The sequence below is a fragment of the Rhyacophila brunnea genome, unplaced genomic scaffold (assembly GCF_057557595.1).
Source record: "Rhyacophila brunnea isolate RB1 unplaced genomic scaffold, BYU_Rbru_1.0 scaffold_1, whole genome shotgun sequence".
Lineage (NCBI taxonomy): Eukaryota > Metazoa > Arthropoda > Insecta > Trichoptera > Rhyacophilidae > Rhyacophila > Rhyacophila brunnea.
In genome coordinates, this window is record NW_028232751.1 from 56,290,885 (window position 1) to 56,308,047 (window position 17,163).

A 17,163-nucleotide genomic window follows, 5' to 3' on the forward strand; every position below is an offset into this window, starting at 1 on the left:
CTGAAACAAAACAATAGTTTTTTACATTTAAAGTATTAAGGTGACGCATCAGTGAAACGCCAAATAATTTCCAACTGTAGGCGCGACGAAATTTTGGACTCGCTGCCATTCACTGAGAGAATCTCGAGCCAGAAGCACGTCACTTTGCTGCGTGATGGCGACGGGTCAATTAATTCTAAAATCGTGTAAAGATGACTAAAAACGTTACCCATTTACTTTAAAAAGAAAACATGTCAATGAATATATTATTATTGTTACTAATAGAACAATAAACAGAACATAAAATGAACGTATGTTGGATTTATATGAAAAATAATATTTCGTTTGACAGGTGTCATTTGCACCCGCGACCCGCAGTCCGCGCATCGCCTAGCAACGATCTTTTTAGACCGTGCCTCAACTAATGCATGGCCTTAAAGTATTTTCAAACATCGAATTTGGCATCATAGATAATAAATTTACTATAGTAGACTCGTATGACACTATTTATGAGCACATTATAATATTATTTTACTCTATTATGTGTTAACTGATTTTGGAACTGGGCACATTTTTGAACAGTAAAAAAGGTAGTAGTAGGTAAACTGTGGTTTTAGGATTGTAGTAAATTTATGGATCGATTCTTCTGACACAAAATATTAGATTTTGTTCATAACATGATTTTTCAAAATAATGTAAATGTAGGGTTTAGGATGATGCCTCAAATTGAAAACACTTAAAGTAATCCTTGCATCACAATCAGATTAGTTTCATAAATCTTATTATTTACCATGTGCCTGAGAAGTGTCTCATTAGACTATAATGATCGCCGTTCACGTTGGGCCAAGCATTGTGAAAGACCATCATAGGCTAATGTTGACAGTAAGTCATCACAGGACAATGTTGGTCCACACGATGGCCGGCATACAATTCGCAGTGTTGTCATGTCTACTGAAATTTCAGTAAGTACCTACACATCTACAGACATTTTGTTATATTATAATAATGATGACCAACAGAATAAATAAATAAATTTATACTGTTAAATTAGGTACCAATAAATTTTGTACCTACAGTTATCTTTGGTTATATGAAGCGCTTACTTTCAAAAGCGGCCAAAACGGTTTTTCGAGTATTTTGAGTTGGATATATATTTTGATAAGCACATCTGTCTACCATAGCATGGTCTGAGTTTTAATTTTAAAACTCGGCTAAATACGTCAATATCAATTATTAAAAATCTAGCCTAGTTTCAATATCGGCTAAAACTGTAGTAAAAGATGGGTAAATCGAAATAACATTATGTTATTTCAATTTATCTCAAAATTGTATAAAATCGATTTAGCCGCTTTTGAAAACTAGTAACACCCATGGTGGTCGCACGTTTTAAGCGTTGGACTATTATAACGCCGTGGGTCCCAGGTTCGAATCCTGGGTCTAGCAAGTACACATATTATTTTTCAATTTGTGTGGTAGTCAGGGTATGGACCTAATAGGTTGAGCAAGTGGCTGACATCCATTTCTCGTAAAAAACAAAATCTGTTAATACAAACTTCTACTCTGTCGAGGCCCATATGATCCTATTAGGTTCGGACATGGTTGGATAGTTCCTATATACACTTTGAATAAAAAGTTGGAAAATTAAATATTTTCATTTAAAACTACTTATGAAAAACTGTGACTGAGTTTATTTAATGGTGGTTTGGTATGTTTATACAAATATTCACAATAAAATGAGTCAGTTTAGTAGCAGAAAAGGAAAAATTGTTAAAGCATTGGTATTTAAAATTACATTACTGTCAAATTTAACATATTTAGGAGCTTAGTAGTCCTCGATGTCTGATGTTACTACTCCGTATCTGACCTAAATGACAAAAATGACTTTTTGACGTACTAAAACACAACAAAAATACTTTCCATCGACTGCAAAATTCCCGTATCTGTAGTTATTTTAACATAAATGATATAGCCATTTTAGAAATTTCCCATGTCTGAACATTGCAGGAATAAACCTGTAATAGCCTGTATCTTGCCTCTAAGCTGTCAAGCGTGTTGCATGATGTGTCTTGAATTCGCTGCAAAATGTCACTTTTGAATTAATTAAAAGGTAAAACTGTAAGTATTATAACAAATTTGGATATTTATCTATATATATTATGTGTCACATTCTATTGGATGTTATCATTATATTAGGCGTTATATGCTATCATGGAATGATTTATGTGGGGGTAAGGAATAGGTATGGATGGGGATGTAGGATAGGGATAGGTTGGGAATGTGACAATTGATCAGATTGTGACGTAAGGAAGAGAGGAGCGGGATGAAGGATAGGGATAAGCATGAGACTCGGGGAAATAGGATGCAGGGTCGTGGATGGTTTGACAATTACCTCTAAGACCTCAGTTACCTGTCCGGCTACTATACTCATTCGTGTAGGTTCCTAGATTAATAAAAGGCATAATGAATATGGAATAAATATAAATATCTCGGATTTGAGCGCCACTCTATGATGATGCATAGAGACAATAGTGATAAGGAAAATTAAATAAAAAGCAAGTAGAGAAATTTCAACAATTGTATATTAATAAATAAGATAACTTGCGGGCTACAGTGTATGAAGAAGTATAATTACTTAAGTGAATCACGAGCACCTAAAGCGATACAATATTTAAACAAATTAGAACAAAAACCCAAAAGCTAATTCGAAACAAAGACTAATTCGGTCGGTGGACCGTAACATAAAATAACAATAAATACCGATTACACAAAAGGCTCTCCAGCCTTTTCGCTGCCCTCGATTCCTTCCAGGACGGAATCGAGGGGTCCGTCTTCAAACGTGTGGGAACCGTGGAGTTCCTCCGATCTCCTGGCGTGGGGGGGACGTCCTTCAGATGGCCATCGTCCTCGTCTCCAAAACGTCAGGAAATCGAAAACCCTGTGCCCCGGGTCCAAGGCTCGGAACTGGCCAAGACGTCTGCTTCCTTCGAAAGGTCAAGACTGAGAGATCGACTCCTGCTTCACCTTCGTGTAAAAAGCCCGCTATCTCGTATAGCGCCGGAAATAGTGTCACGAACTCCGTACAAACTATCCCGTGCGCAGGCGTGATCCGGTCGTACTTTTGCGTAGTGTTGCCCTCGTAAAGACTTCCTTGGCTTAGTGTGTTATGTTATAAAATAACATGACATTGCTTTACTTTGTCACTTTTTATGTTACGGGTTATTGGCATGCTATATAGTTACAACATGATACGGGATATTAAATATTGAGTTTTTTTAGCTTCCTGCACAAATTGTAAAAAATCACTTACACGATACAATTAACATTAGGCCATCGATGTGTGACTTATTGGTCTTTGTTTCTACGTGCCCATGTTGATTTTTGTAAATGCTCGATGCTGATTGGCTGTTTACAAAGTCGCATGGATTTATCCATTTAATATGTGGAATTCTGAAATTTTGAAATTCTCTTTTCATCTGAATTCAGGCAATTTGGAACTGAACAACATTTTTTTGGTGTAAAAAACTGCCGGTAGAATAAAGTATCATCATTATTTCAATTTTGAATGATAGCGGACTTATAGGATATAGGAACTATACGATTCATTTATTAGTTGCGAAACAACAAATTATTCTTTCATAGTAAAGTTGTTCTTGTGAAAACAATGTTCATCACAATTATGACTTAAAATACTAATTGTAGCGTTACGTGGCAGCAAATAACTAGGGACCAGGAAGACTGGATGGAGCCAGGGGAGGCCTTCATCTAGAATTAGTGGATTGACCCTGGCCCATAATGTTAGAAAGCAGAATAATATTATTATAATTATTACTACAAAACTTTTAAGTCATCTAGCGGTCAAATTTGTAAACTGAATGATGATTAGATATTGATTTTGATTTAAGGTTTGAATTAACACTAAAAGTTGTAAATTTTTTTCAAGAGATGGCAGACTACGTATGATTAATAAATTCGATATGTTAATATTAAATTAAATATGATAAATTTGATAATAAAAATATTGCCAACTTGTATTTTTATTTTTAGTGTCGTAACAAAGTATTAAATGAGGCTCCCCAAAAAACATCTTACTAAATATATTTTTTTAATTAGTTGCAATAATTCACAAAATCAATTTATATTTCACAATAAATGGATATTTTTCACATTTCACATTAATTGACATTATGGGCAAATGGTTGGCTAGGGCCTCAATGAAATGCACTAATGCCAATAGGTACATTTCTATAAAGTGTTGAGACGCTACTCTACAGATGGCCAACAAATCCTATCTCTAGCCTCCACGCGGCGTCCCCTGAGCAATGCAGATGTGGTGTGTCTTGTGACAGTATAACTCATCTGTAGCTAATAGAGAAGGGTGAAAGGCGAAACTCTGGCGCCTTAAAACGAGAGACCCCTTGGCTACGGGAAGGAAAACCCAGACAGAAAACCACACACCAACCCGTTTGGACAGCGTGGTGTGTTATGTCCCAATACCCCCATGGAACATAAAAAAAAATCTCGGCCCTCATTCTCCGGAGGCCAACCTGACACTGATCACGGCAGCAATCAGCAAGGGAAGGCAGAGGGTGCTAAGAATCCCCGGAAAGACGGTAACGGCTGCCTACCGATTACCATTGCCACCTATAACGTAAGAACATTATCCAGCAACGCCAAACTTCTAGAGCTCGAAGAAGAACTCAAAAAAATCCATTGGGAAGTTGTCGGGCTCAGCGAGGTAAGACGACAAGGAGACGATATCGTCAATCTCCACAGCGGACATGTACTCTGTTATAATGGGACTAAGACCGGACGCACAAGCGGTGTCGGATTTTTAATCCACAGACTCTGGAAAGATCGCATAGTTGAATTTGATTTCTCCTCAGATAGAGTAGCAAGTTTAACACTTCAGCTCAGCAAAAGATACCAGATTCTGCTTTTGCAAGTTTATGCGCCCACTCAAAACTCACCTGATGAAAAAGTGGAGGAGCTATATGAAGAAATCAGTACGTTGAAAAATAAACGGAAATGTCACTTCACTATCATCATGGGAGACTTTAATGCACGAATCGGATCTCAACACCAGGATGATGTAGCGGTCGGGCACTTCGGACATGGCACCAGGGATGGCCGAGGAGACATGTTAGTGGAGTTTGCGGAAAACCACAATTTCTACATCATGAATTCATTCTTCAAAAAGAAGCCTTCTCGAAAATGGACATGGCGAAGCCCAGCAAAACGAATCAGCGAAATCGACTACATCCTCACCGACAAGAAGGATATTTTTCTAGACTGCACAGTCATTAACAAATTTAATACTGGCAGCGACCACCGAATGGTAAGGTGTAAAGTACGATTTAACATCAAACGTGAGAGATCCAAACTGATGCAGAAGCCCAGAGTCCGCAGAGGCTTGAGAAGCAGCCTAGACAACAAGAGCTGGAGAACAGGCTAGCGGCTTTCCAAGCTGAAAATGACCCCATCTCCCTACAAAACACCGAGGCAGTAACAAAAATCATTATAGAATCTTCGGAAGAGACAGTTGCTGCTGTGGTTGAACGAGTAAGCAAACTTTCAAAGGAAACGTTGGATCTTATGAAGCTGCGTAGGAGTACGAAAAGCGAGCAACAAGTTGCAAATGATCTCGAATACTCCACGCTGTGCAAAACTCTACGTAAAAACATACGAGAAGATCTTCGTAAGTTCAATATGAACCTTGTAGAATCAATTGTTGCGTCAGGAAGGAGCTTACATAAGAACAAGCAGCATCTGTCAATAGGGAGACGACAGATCACGACACTAAAAGCGCAAGATGGAAGTATCGTGCGTAACTGGGATCATCTACTGGACACTGTTGTAGAGTTTTACAGCGCTCTATACAAAGATGACACTGACATCAACTCAGATCTTCCGGTGAACGGAGAATATGGAGATCCTCTTCCCGAGGTTACTACCACAGAGGTGGAATATGCTATAATGTGCATGAAGAGTGGGAAAGCCCCGGGAGAAGATGGGCTGACTATCGATGTTCTCAAACGGGCCGGGAGGACGGTGAGCGATGTGCTTGCACGTCTGTTCACGTCTTGTCTGCACGAAGAGAACATCCCAGAGTCAGAAGAAAGGAGACACTGAAGATCTGAAAAACTATCGACCAATTAGTCTACTGCCAATTCTGTATAAGGTTTTCATGAAAATACTCTCAAACCGTCTCGAAACCGTTCTAGACGAGAACCAACCAAAAGAGCAAGCCGGATTCAGAAGAGGCTACAGTACTATGGATCATATACAGGTCGTCAGGGAAATCATATAGCGCTACCAGGAATACAAACTGCCATTATATCTTGGTTTTATAGACTATGAAAAGGCGTTTGATTCCATCAAAAAATTCTCAATTATAGACGCCCTTAGCAACCAAGGAATTTCCAGACGCTATATAAACATATTGAACAGTATATACAGTGATGCCACAGCATGCGTGAAACTCCACAAACGGTCGTGTAAATTCCCCATTAACAAAGGTGTCCGGCAAGGTGATACCATTTCACCTAAACTATTCACCGCTACTCTTGAGTAGGGAATCCAATCCCGAGCCAAAATTCTGATCCCGGGATTTCGGGATTACAATTTGACAATCCCGGGATCCCGGGACTGGTCCCGGGATTGGCATTTTTTCCATTGTTAATATATTTTTTTTATATTTACTCATAACATTGATAAAATCGGTCAAAAATAAATCTAGCATAATTTATAATATTTAAGACATTTATTGTTAATATTGAATGGATTAGCGAGATTTAAAATAGTAAAGCAAATAATCATGGCGTACCTACTTATGGCCTTTCCGCTTCATAAATCTAATTAGTCAGCCAAATATGAAATTGCCGTAAAACGTATGAGATCATGGTGGAATTACTTTGTTAAAAGTGCGAAGCATTGTTTTTTTCCAATCTTTCTCATTTTTAATAATGTAAATGAAATGAAAAAATAAAATGAATCGGCAACTTACTCATGGGTATAAATCAAACTTCATTCAAACTGAGTTTATTTCTAATGTAGTTATTTTTTATTAAAAGTATTTTTTCTGTTATATTTTCGCTTTTATTTTATGTTCCATAAAAATTGATAAAAAAAATCAATCCCGAAATCCCGGGATTATGTTTATCAATCCCGGGATTCATAGGTATCGAAAACAGCTCGGGATCCCGGGATCCCGGGATTCGGGATCCCGGGATTGGAATCCCTACTCTTGAGGACTTATTTAGGAAACTTGATTGGGAGGAAAAAGGTGTTCCAATTAATGGGGAGCACCTCAGTCACCTGCGCTTTGCAGATGATATTGTTATACTCTCACAAGACCCGAAAGACCTCCAAGGTAGAATGCAAGAACTCGCGGATGTCAGTCAAACGGTCGGTCTAAAGATAAATGTCTCAAAGACAAAAGTGATGAGGAACTGTTTTTCGGACCCTGCGATTATCTGTATTTCTGGCACCCAACTCGAGCAAGTCAGCAGCTACGTCTATCTCGGACAGTAGGTGTCCATAGACGGAAGCATGCACGATGAAATTGCTCGAAGAACAAAGCTGGGATGGAGTGCTTTCGGACGTCTGAATATTATCTTCAAGAGTGACCTACCATTATGTCTTAAGCGTAGGGTGTTCAACCAATGTGTGCTACCCGTGCTCACGTATGGCTGCGAGACGTGGACCCTCAACACGAGAGATGTCCAAAGGCTAAGAGTCACACAGCGAGGCATGGAGAGGTGCATGTTGGGCATCACGCGAAAGGACCGTAAGAGGAACGAATGGGTTAGGAAGCAGACAAGAGTACGCGATGTAATAGACGTTGCCAAACAGCTGAAATGGAGATGGGCGGGGCACATTGCTCGCCGAAAGGACGGCCGCTGGACAAATGCCGTCATCCAGTGGTACCCAAGGGGTACGAAACGGCCACAGGGTCGCCCTAAAAGCCGCTGGATTGACGAACTGGTAAAGTTCGGCGGAAATACGTGGCAGCGAACGAAACAGGACCGAGAGAGTTCGAGAAAGCTTGGGGAGGCCTTCATCCAGCAGTGGATTGACCCCGGCTGATGATGATGATATTATATATACCTATTATTTTGTTTCGCAACGACCTTTCGATTTCACAATTCAGTTGCATATTATTATACAGGTATCGCAATCTGGTCCCGAATGATTCCTTCGACTAATCACTAAGCTTAATATTATATTCATTGACATGTTTTTTTCCCAAGTAAATGGGTAACGTTTTTAGTAATTTCACGATCACATTATCACGAAACAAATTGACGTGTTCCCAGCTCGACATTCTCTCACCGAATGCCAGCGAGTCCAAAATTTCGTCGCGCCTATAGTTGAAAATTATTTGCCGTTTCACTGATGTATCGTCTAAAAGGGTCAATTCATAAAAGTAGTGCCTACATAGTCATCAGAAGTAAACTACAGGCGGATAGCTATTATTTCTGTACCAAAGTTCGTGAACTGAGATCATGCACAGCAATGGTTTCTCCAAAACTTGAGTCATTTACAACGAATAAGCAGCATTGCAATAGAGCAGGTCGTTCAACGGAAACTTACCCAGTGACATCCCTAGACGAAATGCCGCCCCCTTTTTTTATACAGAAATTTTTATCCGTGTCCGGAAACTTGTACGTATGCAGTTCGCCGTATCACACTTAACCGTGAAATATATGGCCGTATATTAAAGACCGTCTAACCTCTTTGGGTCGTATTATAGTACTGACATAAAATTCATATCTAAATAAAACATGGTTCTTGTCGGCTTACGTTTTACAGGAAGCCAGCAGCAAACAAATTTTGAAAATATATATACGATATACTGGATTATTTGTTAGGTTAGGTTAGGTTTTCATTCTTGAATTCATGAATTTTGCCAAAATCAGCTATGAATATTGAATCTAATAGAATTGGAGACCGTATAGTACTTAGGCTATAGATCAGTGGTTCTTAACCTGGTTCGATCGAACCCCAAGGGTTCGGTAAGTCAGTCTCAGGGGTTCGGCGGAGGTCAAGACACACACCCGACTCATATGATTCGTGATGACATGCCCCACTTGGCCATCATTGGCTGCAGGTGATCACGCAACATCGCTTGGCCTATCTGTGCTGAATACCTCGATGAAATCATTGAAATTCAGCAGAGCCAGGTTCAACAGCAACTCTTCAGAACAACAACGTTTTGGTATCAACAAATGGTAACGTACCCTGTTATTGCTAAGAAAGCTCTGGAGATTTTCATACCGTTTGTTATAACATATCTTTGCGAGCAATCCTTTTCGAGGATGCTGGACATAAAGACGAAGAAAAGGAACAGACTTTCTTGCGAAAATGACATGATAGTTGCACTTGCCAAGGTTAAGCCGCGCATTTCTGAACTGGTCTCTGAAAAGCAACAGCAGAAGTCACACTGATTTGCAGTAAATATTCATTGTTATGTGTTGTTCTTTGAACACAGTGATGTTGATGCACGGTTCATTTTGTGCGCCAGTAAAATATCTATGTTTTGAATTTGAAAAAAATCATATTTTATTTTTCCAATTAAGAAGGGTTCGGTGAATGCGCATATGAAACTGGTGGGGGTCAGTACCTCCAACAAGGTTAAGTGTACGTCCTGAGTGGCAGCGTTCGGCGCAGCGTTGAGCGTTTTGCGAAACTCAAACGTATAACCGTGTGTGAAAATGTTCGTAGAAAATGTCTTTTTTTGGTTATACATTTATACGGTTATACGTTTGAGTTGCGCAAAACGCTCAACGCTGCGCCGAACGCTGGCACTGAGGCCTCACACTAAGAGCCACTGCTATAGATATTGCATTGCTAAATGAAGCTGCGTGCCGTGCGTTTGGTTTGTGGGTGAGCGAACGTATTCGTATACAAATGTTTGGGATACTAGACGCTCAGAATTAAAAAATAATTTTGAATTTAAAAATAAATATATTTTTAGCGATTTTTAAAATAATATAAATCGAGTTAATTGAGTTGTCAGCACTCAGCATAATATTATGAAGCACTGATCGCGACCGTCTTTTGTGGTAACCAAGTAACATACAACCCTTCGCGATTGCGATGAAACTTTTGTCAGTTGTTGTGCCCACACCCGCGAAGGTTTCTTAATTAGTACAACCATCTTCTTTTTCTTCTTCTTCATTCCATCTTCTTTTATTCGTATGGTTCCTATACCATTCATCCGATTGCAATGAAACTTTCATCAGCTGTTGTTGTGCGCACACCCGCGAAGGTTTCTGAATTAGTACAACCATCTTCTTCTTCTATTCTATCTTCTTCTATTCGTATACCATTCCTATACCATTCATTCTATTGCAATGAAACTTTGGTAAGGTGTTGGCGCACACCTGAAAAAGTTTCAGAATTAGTACAACCATCTTCTTCTTCTTCTATTCGTATGCGTTCCTATACCAAATTTGTAAAATTAATGCTTCTCATATGGACAGCTGTATGTGGCCTGCTCACGAGTTGGAAAACCTTCTGATTTATTCGTGTACGCACCAGACGGAAAAAACAAAAATATTGTATATTCATAAGCACTTCAATTAACAGAATTAAAACACTTTATTTCTTTGAGTGGCATTGCAATGCATGCATGCATGGGTACTCGCTAGTTATAAAATAAAATTCTACACGTGAATTGTCATTTAATTATATCAATCATCATATCACATCAAATTACATTACACAGCCACATATTTAAAATGTTAATTATGTCATTATTTTTTGTACTACTAGAGAAAATATATGGTGTGTATTTTTTCACTTATCTGGCCGACCCGCCATGCCGGGTCCCTTATAACCCCGGGCCCCCAGGCTAGAGCCCTGTCAGACCCCCCTTTCTAGGGGTCATGATTATCATTGACCCACTAGGGTGTGTCTGTTTGTCCCAATGTTAGATACTATAATGTAAATCTTTATCAATCATATTTTTTTTATTTACATAACTATTGATTTTCCTTTTAAATAATTCAATACTAACTGCCTGGAACCACTCCCGATGGGAGCAAATACGGTGTAGTGTGAGATTTGCTATTATTTGCTAATGAAAAATAATTTTGGTACAGCGGAAATTTAAAAATTTGATTTTAATATACTCGTACTTAAAATAAAAGTGGAAGGTGATAAAGTTCAAAATTATTCGTGAAATTACATATTGATAGATTATTAATTAACAGATAAGCGGGACACCCATTGCAGTGACTATATTGTGGATCTACATAGGTAGGTGCTAGGTACAATCATTGTTTATTATGATTATACACAAATCTCATCTACCTAACTATAATACCTACAAAAGAGGGGCTGTTAAATAATTATTGTATTGTAATGCAGATATTTACATATATTTTCAAAGGTGACCTTTGCCTTTGACCAATTACTTAGCATTTTTTCTCCCCACGTACTCCGATGAAAAGTAAAGGTATACCCACACTGTAAACTTATTACTTACTTATCTCACAAAATATTAAATTTATTTCAAACATAAATTTTTTAACATTCATAAACAAGTCGGCTATAACAGTATTAATTTATATCAGCTTTCATAATTCAATTTGCTAACTTACAGATTTTCAAGGCTACATATTATTCAACCACATAAACATATTACAGAACGTTTCAGGAAATTTGTACGTATGCAGTTCACCGTGAAATATTTTATCGGAAATATATGGTTGTATATTAAAGACCGTCCAACTTCTTTGGGTCTTATAGTACCTACTGACATCAAATTTATGTTTAAATAAAAGACAGTTCTTGTCGGTTTACAGGAAGCGAGCGGCAAACAAATTTTGAAAATAGCCGATATACTGGATTGTTTGTTACGTTAGGTTAGGATATGTTTGGTTAGGTTAGGATTTTATTCTTGAATTCATGAATTTTTCCAAAATCGGCTATTAAAATTTGCGCGGTTCCCGCCTGGCTTGGCCTGTAAATCGACTTGTACCTAAAACACAAAGTACGTAATAAAATCTAACGAAGTAGGTACAAGAGAAAGACAGTAAAAATAGTTATGTAATAAGAAATACAGAGCAACGCGTATTTTTTTCATCTCAGTGCTATAGAGATGACCGTATAGTATACGATGTATAATAATATGGTGTATTTTGACAAATTCACATTTTATAATACTAGTATATTTTTACAATTATTGTAAGTTTATCTTTGACTTAAATAAAAAATATTTTTCTTTTTAATGTTTTCAGATACGTATTTATTAATTAATACAGTTTAAATTGGAAATTATCAAAAAAAAATGTCTCAAATTGCAAGCTTCGTATTTTCCCGCTAGGTGTCTCTGGTAGGTAAAGGTATCGCCTTAATCCCGCCCCCTTCCACCGTAATAAAACTTAAATAATAAATTATTATGGATATTTTTTTCGAAATGCACCACCCCCATGCCATTTTTCTGTATGCACGCCTACTCTCTCTTAAAAAAGTCAAAACTCTTTGGTATAACTTTAGAGAATAGCTATCGTGTATGTATCTAATATTGACGAGTGTGTGAACTGTACATTTTCATAAGACGCCGCCGGCCGGCCAGCCGCGAGGGGGGCATTAAGATGCGAACGTACCAAGTGTATGGAGACGGGGGGAGGACTTGGTATGGAGTAGGGACAGGTTAGAGAGATAAGAAAACAAATAGGCATCCTCGAGGAGGGCGCCCCTGACCGCGCCGTACCTGATTTCCCCTGAGGTCACTTCTCCTGGCCATTCTACTCCGCGAGCGAGGGAGACACGCGTATTTATCGCGAAGCCGTCTCTCTCACGCTATCTTCGACTAATACACATACACTCATCTAATAGTAACACGTGTTATTTATTAACCATTTTCATGGATAAATGCCTCCCCAAGTTTGATTTTTATACCATCCTTTAAAAATCGCAAACATATTTTCAGTATTTCATGGTTAATAGTTGTAGGTACTATATTAATGTACTGAAGATCAACGTTCCCTCTAATTTTTCTATTGTGTGTGCGGATCATCAACGCATCTGAGCAGTGGCGTAACTAGGGTTGGTGTCACCTGTTACTCGGTGCACACATATAATTTGTCATTAAAACGTATATTTTTAAGGTAAGTTTTTAAGTTTTTATTAATTTCAGTCATTTGTGAACATAATTTTATTATTCCCGCAAAAATAGTCGTGTAATTCATCCCATATCGACATTTGATGTACAAAATTAGTATTTTTTGCATTGATATATCCGTATTTTCATCAACAACAAATAAAACCGATACTTCCGTAATTCGTCAAAAAATTCTTTTTTAATGACTGCATTCATGCGTTCAACACATTCGAACGCATAATTTTTACTTCGCCAGCTTTCGGGAATATCTGTGTACCTATTCACTATATTGTACACATCATTATGAATATATTGTACAGAAAGCATAGATTATAGCCAATTGCAGTGGCGAAGGGTGGAGGTAAGCTGTTAAGATCCGCCATAAATAGTGCACACTAAACTTTGTCAGTCATACGTATTTGTTTTCATTGAAATAAGACTACGATTTACAGATGGTGTTGGTTAATTTTTAAAATACAATTAAACCCTGCGAAAACCAAGCCATAATAGATAATAGTCAAAAAATACTCGTCTATCTATAAAGTATCTATAATTATGCACTTAAATCATACATAATTTTGAATATTTTATAGATATAGTAATATTTTTTATCTATTATGGTTTGGTTTAGGCAGGCCTTAATGAATTTAAAAAAATGAACCAACGATATGTGTAATATGTATTGTAAATACAACGAAATCGGATGGGTATGAATGAAAAGGTGTGCACAATTTTGTCGTATCGCCCAAAATATACAAAAACGATTGTGGTTTGGTTTAGTCAGGGTTTAATTGATTTTTAAAAACTAACCAATACAATCTGTAAATTATAGTCTCAACTCAATAAAAACAAATACGTACGACTAACAAAGTTTAATGTGCACTATTTATGGCGAATCTTAATAGCCTACCTCCACCCTTCGCTACTGGCCAATTGTACATTATCAATTAACACTTTCACTAGATCGCAACCGGATTTTTTTGCGCTCAGCGATCTCAATCCTATTCTTTCGTTCTTCGGGTGTTTCCGTCATTATTTTCAAAAGTTCACCTCTTTTCAAATTTTTCAATTTCGTAACAGCATCCCGGTGTACTTTTTGACTCACTTTGATTCACTGCTGACCTATTAATTACTAATTAATTACCACATTTAAATATCAGGTTAATTATATCTAATGACCAACTAATGCAAACGCGCCAATCGCGTTGTCAGCACTAAATGAGTTAAATGCCTTTTTAAAAGATACAACCTCCATTCAATCTACTTCTTTCCAGTCGTGAATTCTCTTTGTATATTCTATTTCTTTTACAATATCTTTGTGTGAGGACTAGAGGTGAGTTGGAAATACTGTCAACAGTTTGTGTACTCAAATCTAGGATGAAACTACCCATACTCAGTATGTGTGGCCCAATAAACTTATTCCAAAAAACTTGTGATGATATCATCGCGAGTCGCTGTTCTGTGCGCTCGCCAGTTAGTAGACTTTCAACACTATTGACATTAAATGCGCGTGAACGAGATAGCACTTCATAGCATTCGAATGTATAAACAATAGATAATGAATTATATGTCGCAACACAGTTGTGAGATGACGCACAGGCTTAGGCTTATTATAATTCTCAAAACATGTTTAAAATAAAAAAAATGACAAATGTTATTCATTTTTGTTAACAAAAACATTATAACCTAACCGAAAAACAACTCATAAATTTAAAATGTGTTTAAAATTTTATAATAAATGGGACACTTTGAAAAGCGGAGTTCAGCGTATTTTCAGCGATTTTATTGAAACCGATACACAGTCTGAGTTCCCTGAGCCGATATGTATTTCAAAAATACTTATATGGAGTTGGTTTTAGTTCCAGTTGTGTCCATATAGTATTCCAAATACTTATTAGTAAGTATTTTGGAACAAGTTTCGATACTAAGTTTTTTTTTATACTGGTAGTAAGTATACTTAGTCTTCAAAATCGACCAGTTTTCCCACCTCTAGTGCGGACACATTTTGGAAGGTGTGCGCGGGCACACCTACCAAATTTTATATCTTCAGGGAACATTTCTGAAGATATAAAATTATCCTCTGTCTATCTATCAAATGTCGTCAGTTGCTACGAAGAATTCTCCGCCCATCATACTGACAAAATTAATAAAAAATATTAAAATTCTCCACTAGGTACCTTTACCTAAACATTTACGACACCTCACAATCAACAAAAGGAATTAGTTCCAAGACTTCCAAGAATTTTAAGTACGCATATCTTGACCTTGGGGCTTTGACCAAAATAATTGGTGCTTATATAAGTGGCCTAATACAAAACAAAAATATGTCAAAGGATGATGATTTATTTAATAAGCTTAGAACTTTTTCGAAAATCAATATTACAACTAACTATTCAATAGCTAATAAGAATTTTCAAATATTTGATGCAAATTTGAACAGAAAGAGAACAGCGAGCAGTCAAAAATATTACATTGTACTATTTAAAAGTTATATTCAATTGAAAAAAAAAATAGAAATCAGTTAAAACTTAGCCACGTTGTTTTCTATATTCACACTAGAGGTCTAAATATTCGAATCGGGTAAAGCACTATAAATTACCCCATTAGGACTCTGATCCCATGGAAATAGTAGATACAATAATTTCCCTCGATTTTTTACGTTAGTACTTAAATTTTGATATGATATTTATAATATAAATATCATATCAAAATTTAAGTAGGTAGTGTTCCGAATATGGATATTTCCTGATCGCCAAGAAAACCACCATGCGTTGACATTCTCCCAATTGATGAGATGAGGGCGACGTGTTTAGATTTATCAAAAATAAAACTAAAGAATATTCGGACTTTGGGACCCGATAATATCCCAACATTTAGGGGTGTTTATATTGAATGATTTTGGAAAAGGCTCACTTTCATATAATATATTTATTTGATCTCACAGTGGAGACGGGTATCTTTTAGGAAGCGTGGAAGATGTCAAAGGTTTCTCCAATCCATAATCATCAGTGAACAAGTACAGACTGGGAGCGATTCTTTCTGCACCCACAAAAGTACTTGAGATAATCGTGACGATCGTGCACATAGTAATTTATTTAAGAATTGAGTCATCTATAATGAATGCATAGCATAGATTTAGAGTAGGCCGATCGACGGAAACAATTCTGACAATATTCACCGATTATGTGTCATCGGCACTATATAGAGGCTGTCAGGTTAACTGTTTCTACCAGTGGCGAGAGGTAGGCTGTTAAAATCCGACATAAATGGTGCACGCTAAAGTTTGTCAGTCAAACGTATTTGTTTTCATTGAACTAAGTTCAATGATTTTAATGACAGTTTTAATTGACCTGTAGATATTGTTTGTTGGTTATTTTTTAATTCAATTAAACCCTGCCTAATCTAAGCCATAGTAATAGTAAAAAAATATTCGTTTATCTATAAAAAATATCCATTAAACTATACATAATTTTAGATATTTCTAATATGATATATCTATCTCGATATATGTTTGACTGGTATGTACGTTTAGTCCATTATCCATTATCTAGAGTCCTTATGAAGTTTCCTATAAGCTTGTTTTACAGTGTGTTCAGAAGAAATTTCTTCGACATCTTTATTTTCATGTACTTATATAAACATTTTCCTTTTGACAGTTTCTCAAACGAGTATTTTCCGACTAACTTTCTCCAAGACATGCTCGCCTCTTAAAGCATTTTTTCCTTTTTTTCACGTGGTATAGTTTCCAATCCTGATATTCTTGAACATTTGAATTTGTATGCACCCGGCAATTACATGCGTGGTCGCGCAGCCATGACTTATTTTGGGTGAAAGCTGTTTCCTCGACATGTCAGGCTCACTAGACACCAATAGCGATGGCTGTGCAGCTGGTCAATGCACTATCTAGACATTTTAAGTTTTTTTAATTATAAATTGACTTATTTGTATTTATCTAATAAAATATCATTTGAAATTTAACCCTGTTTTTTCAATAATAAATTAAATGACAATGTGTAACGACTTTGTCAACTGTTAGATTGCTACGCCGTTACTGACACAACATCTACGCCGTA

At 37.0% G+C, this 17,163-nt stretch overlaps 1 protein-coding gene across 1 annotated transcript; it reads left to right on the forward strand.

The window, feature by feature from the left end:
• The first annotated feature begins 5,023 nt into the window (after nucleotides 1-5,023).
• LOC147079991 (uncharacterized) lies at nucleotides 5,024-6,108 on the forward strand. The gene is made up of 2 exons (XM_085946147.1): nucleotides 5,024-5,275; nucleotides 5,353-6,108. Exons 1-2 carry the CDS (start codon nucleotides 5,024-5,026, stop codon nucleotides 6,106-6,108), a joined length of 1,008 nt encoding a protein of 335 aa, XP_085802273.1.
• The last annotated feature ends 11,055 nt before the right edge of the window (nucleotides 6,109-17,163 follow it).

Bases quoted from the DNA above. Each gene is read 5' to 3' on its own strand.
- LOC147079991 (XM_085946147.1), top strand. From the start codon at position 5,024: ATGGGAGACTTTAATGCACGAATCGGATCTCAACACCAGGATGATGTA. The intron at 5,276-5,352 runs GTCATTAACAAA...CAAACGTGAGAG, and splicing joins ATATTTTTCTAGACTGCACA to ATCCAAACTGATGCAGAAGC.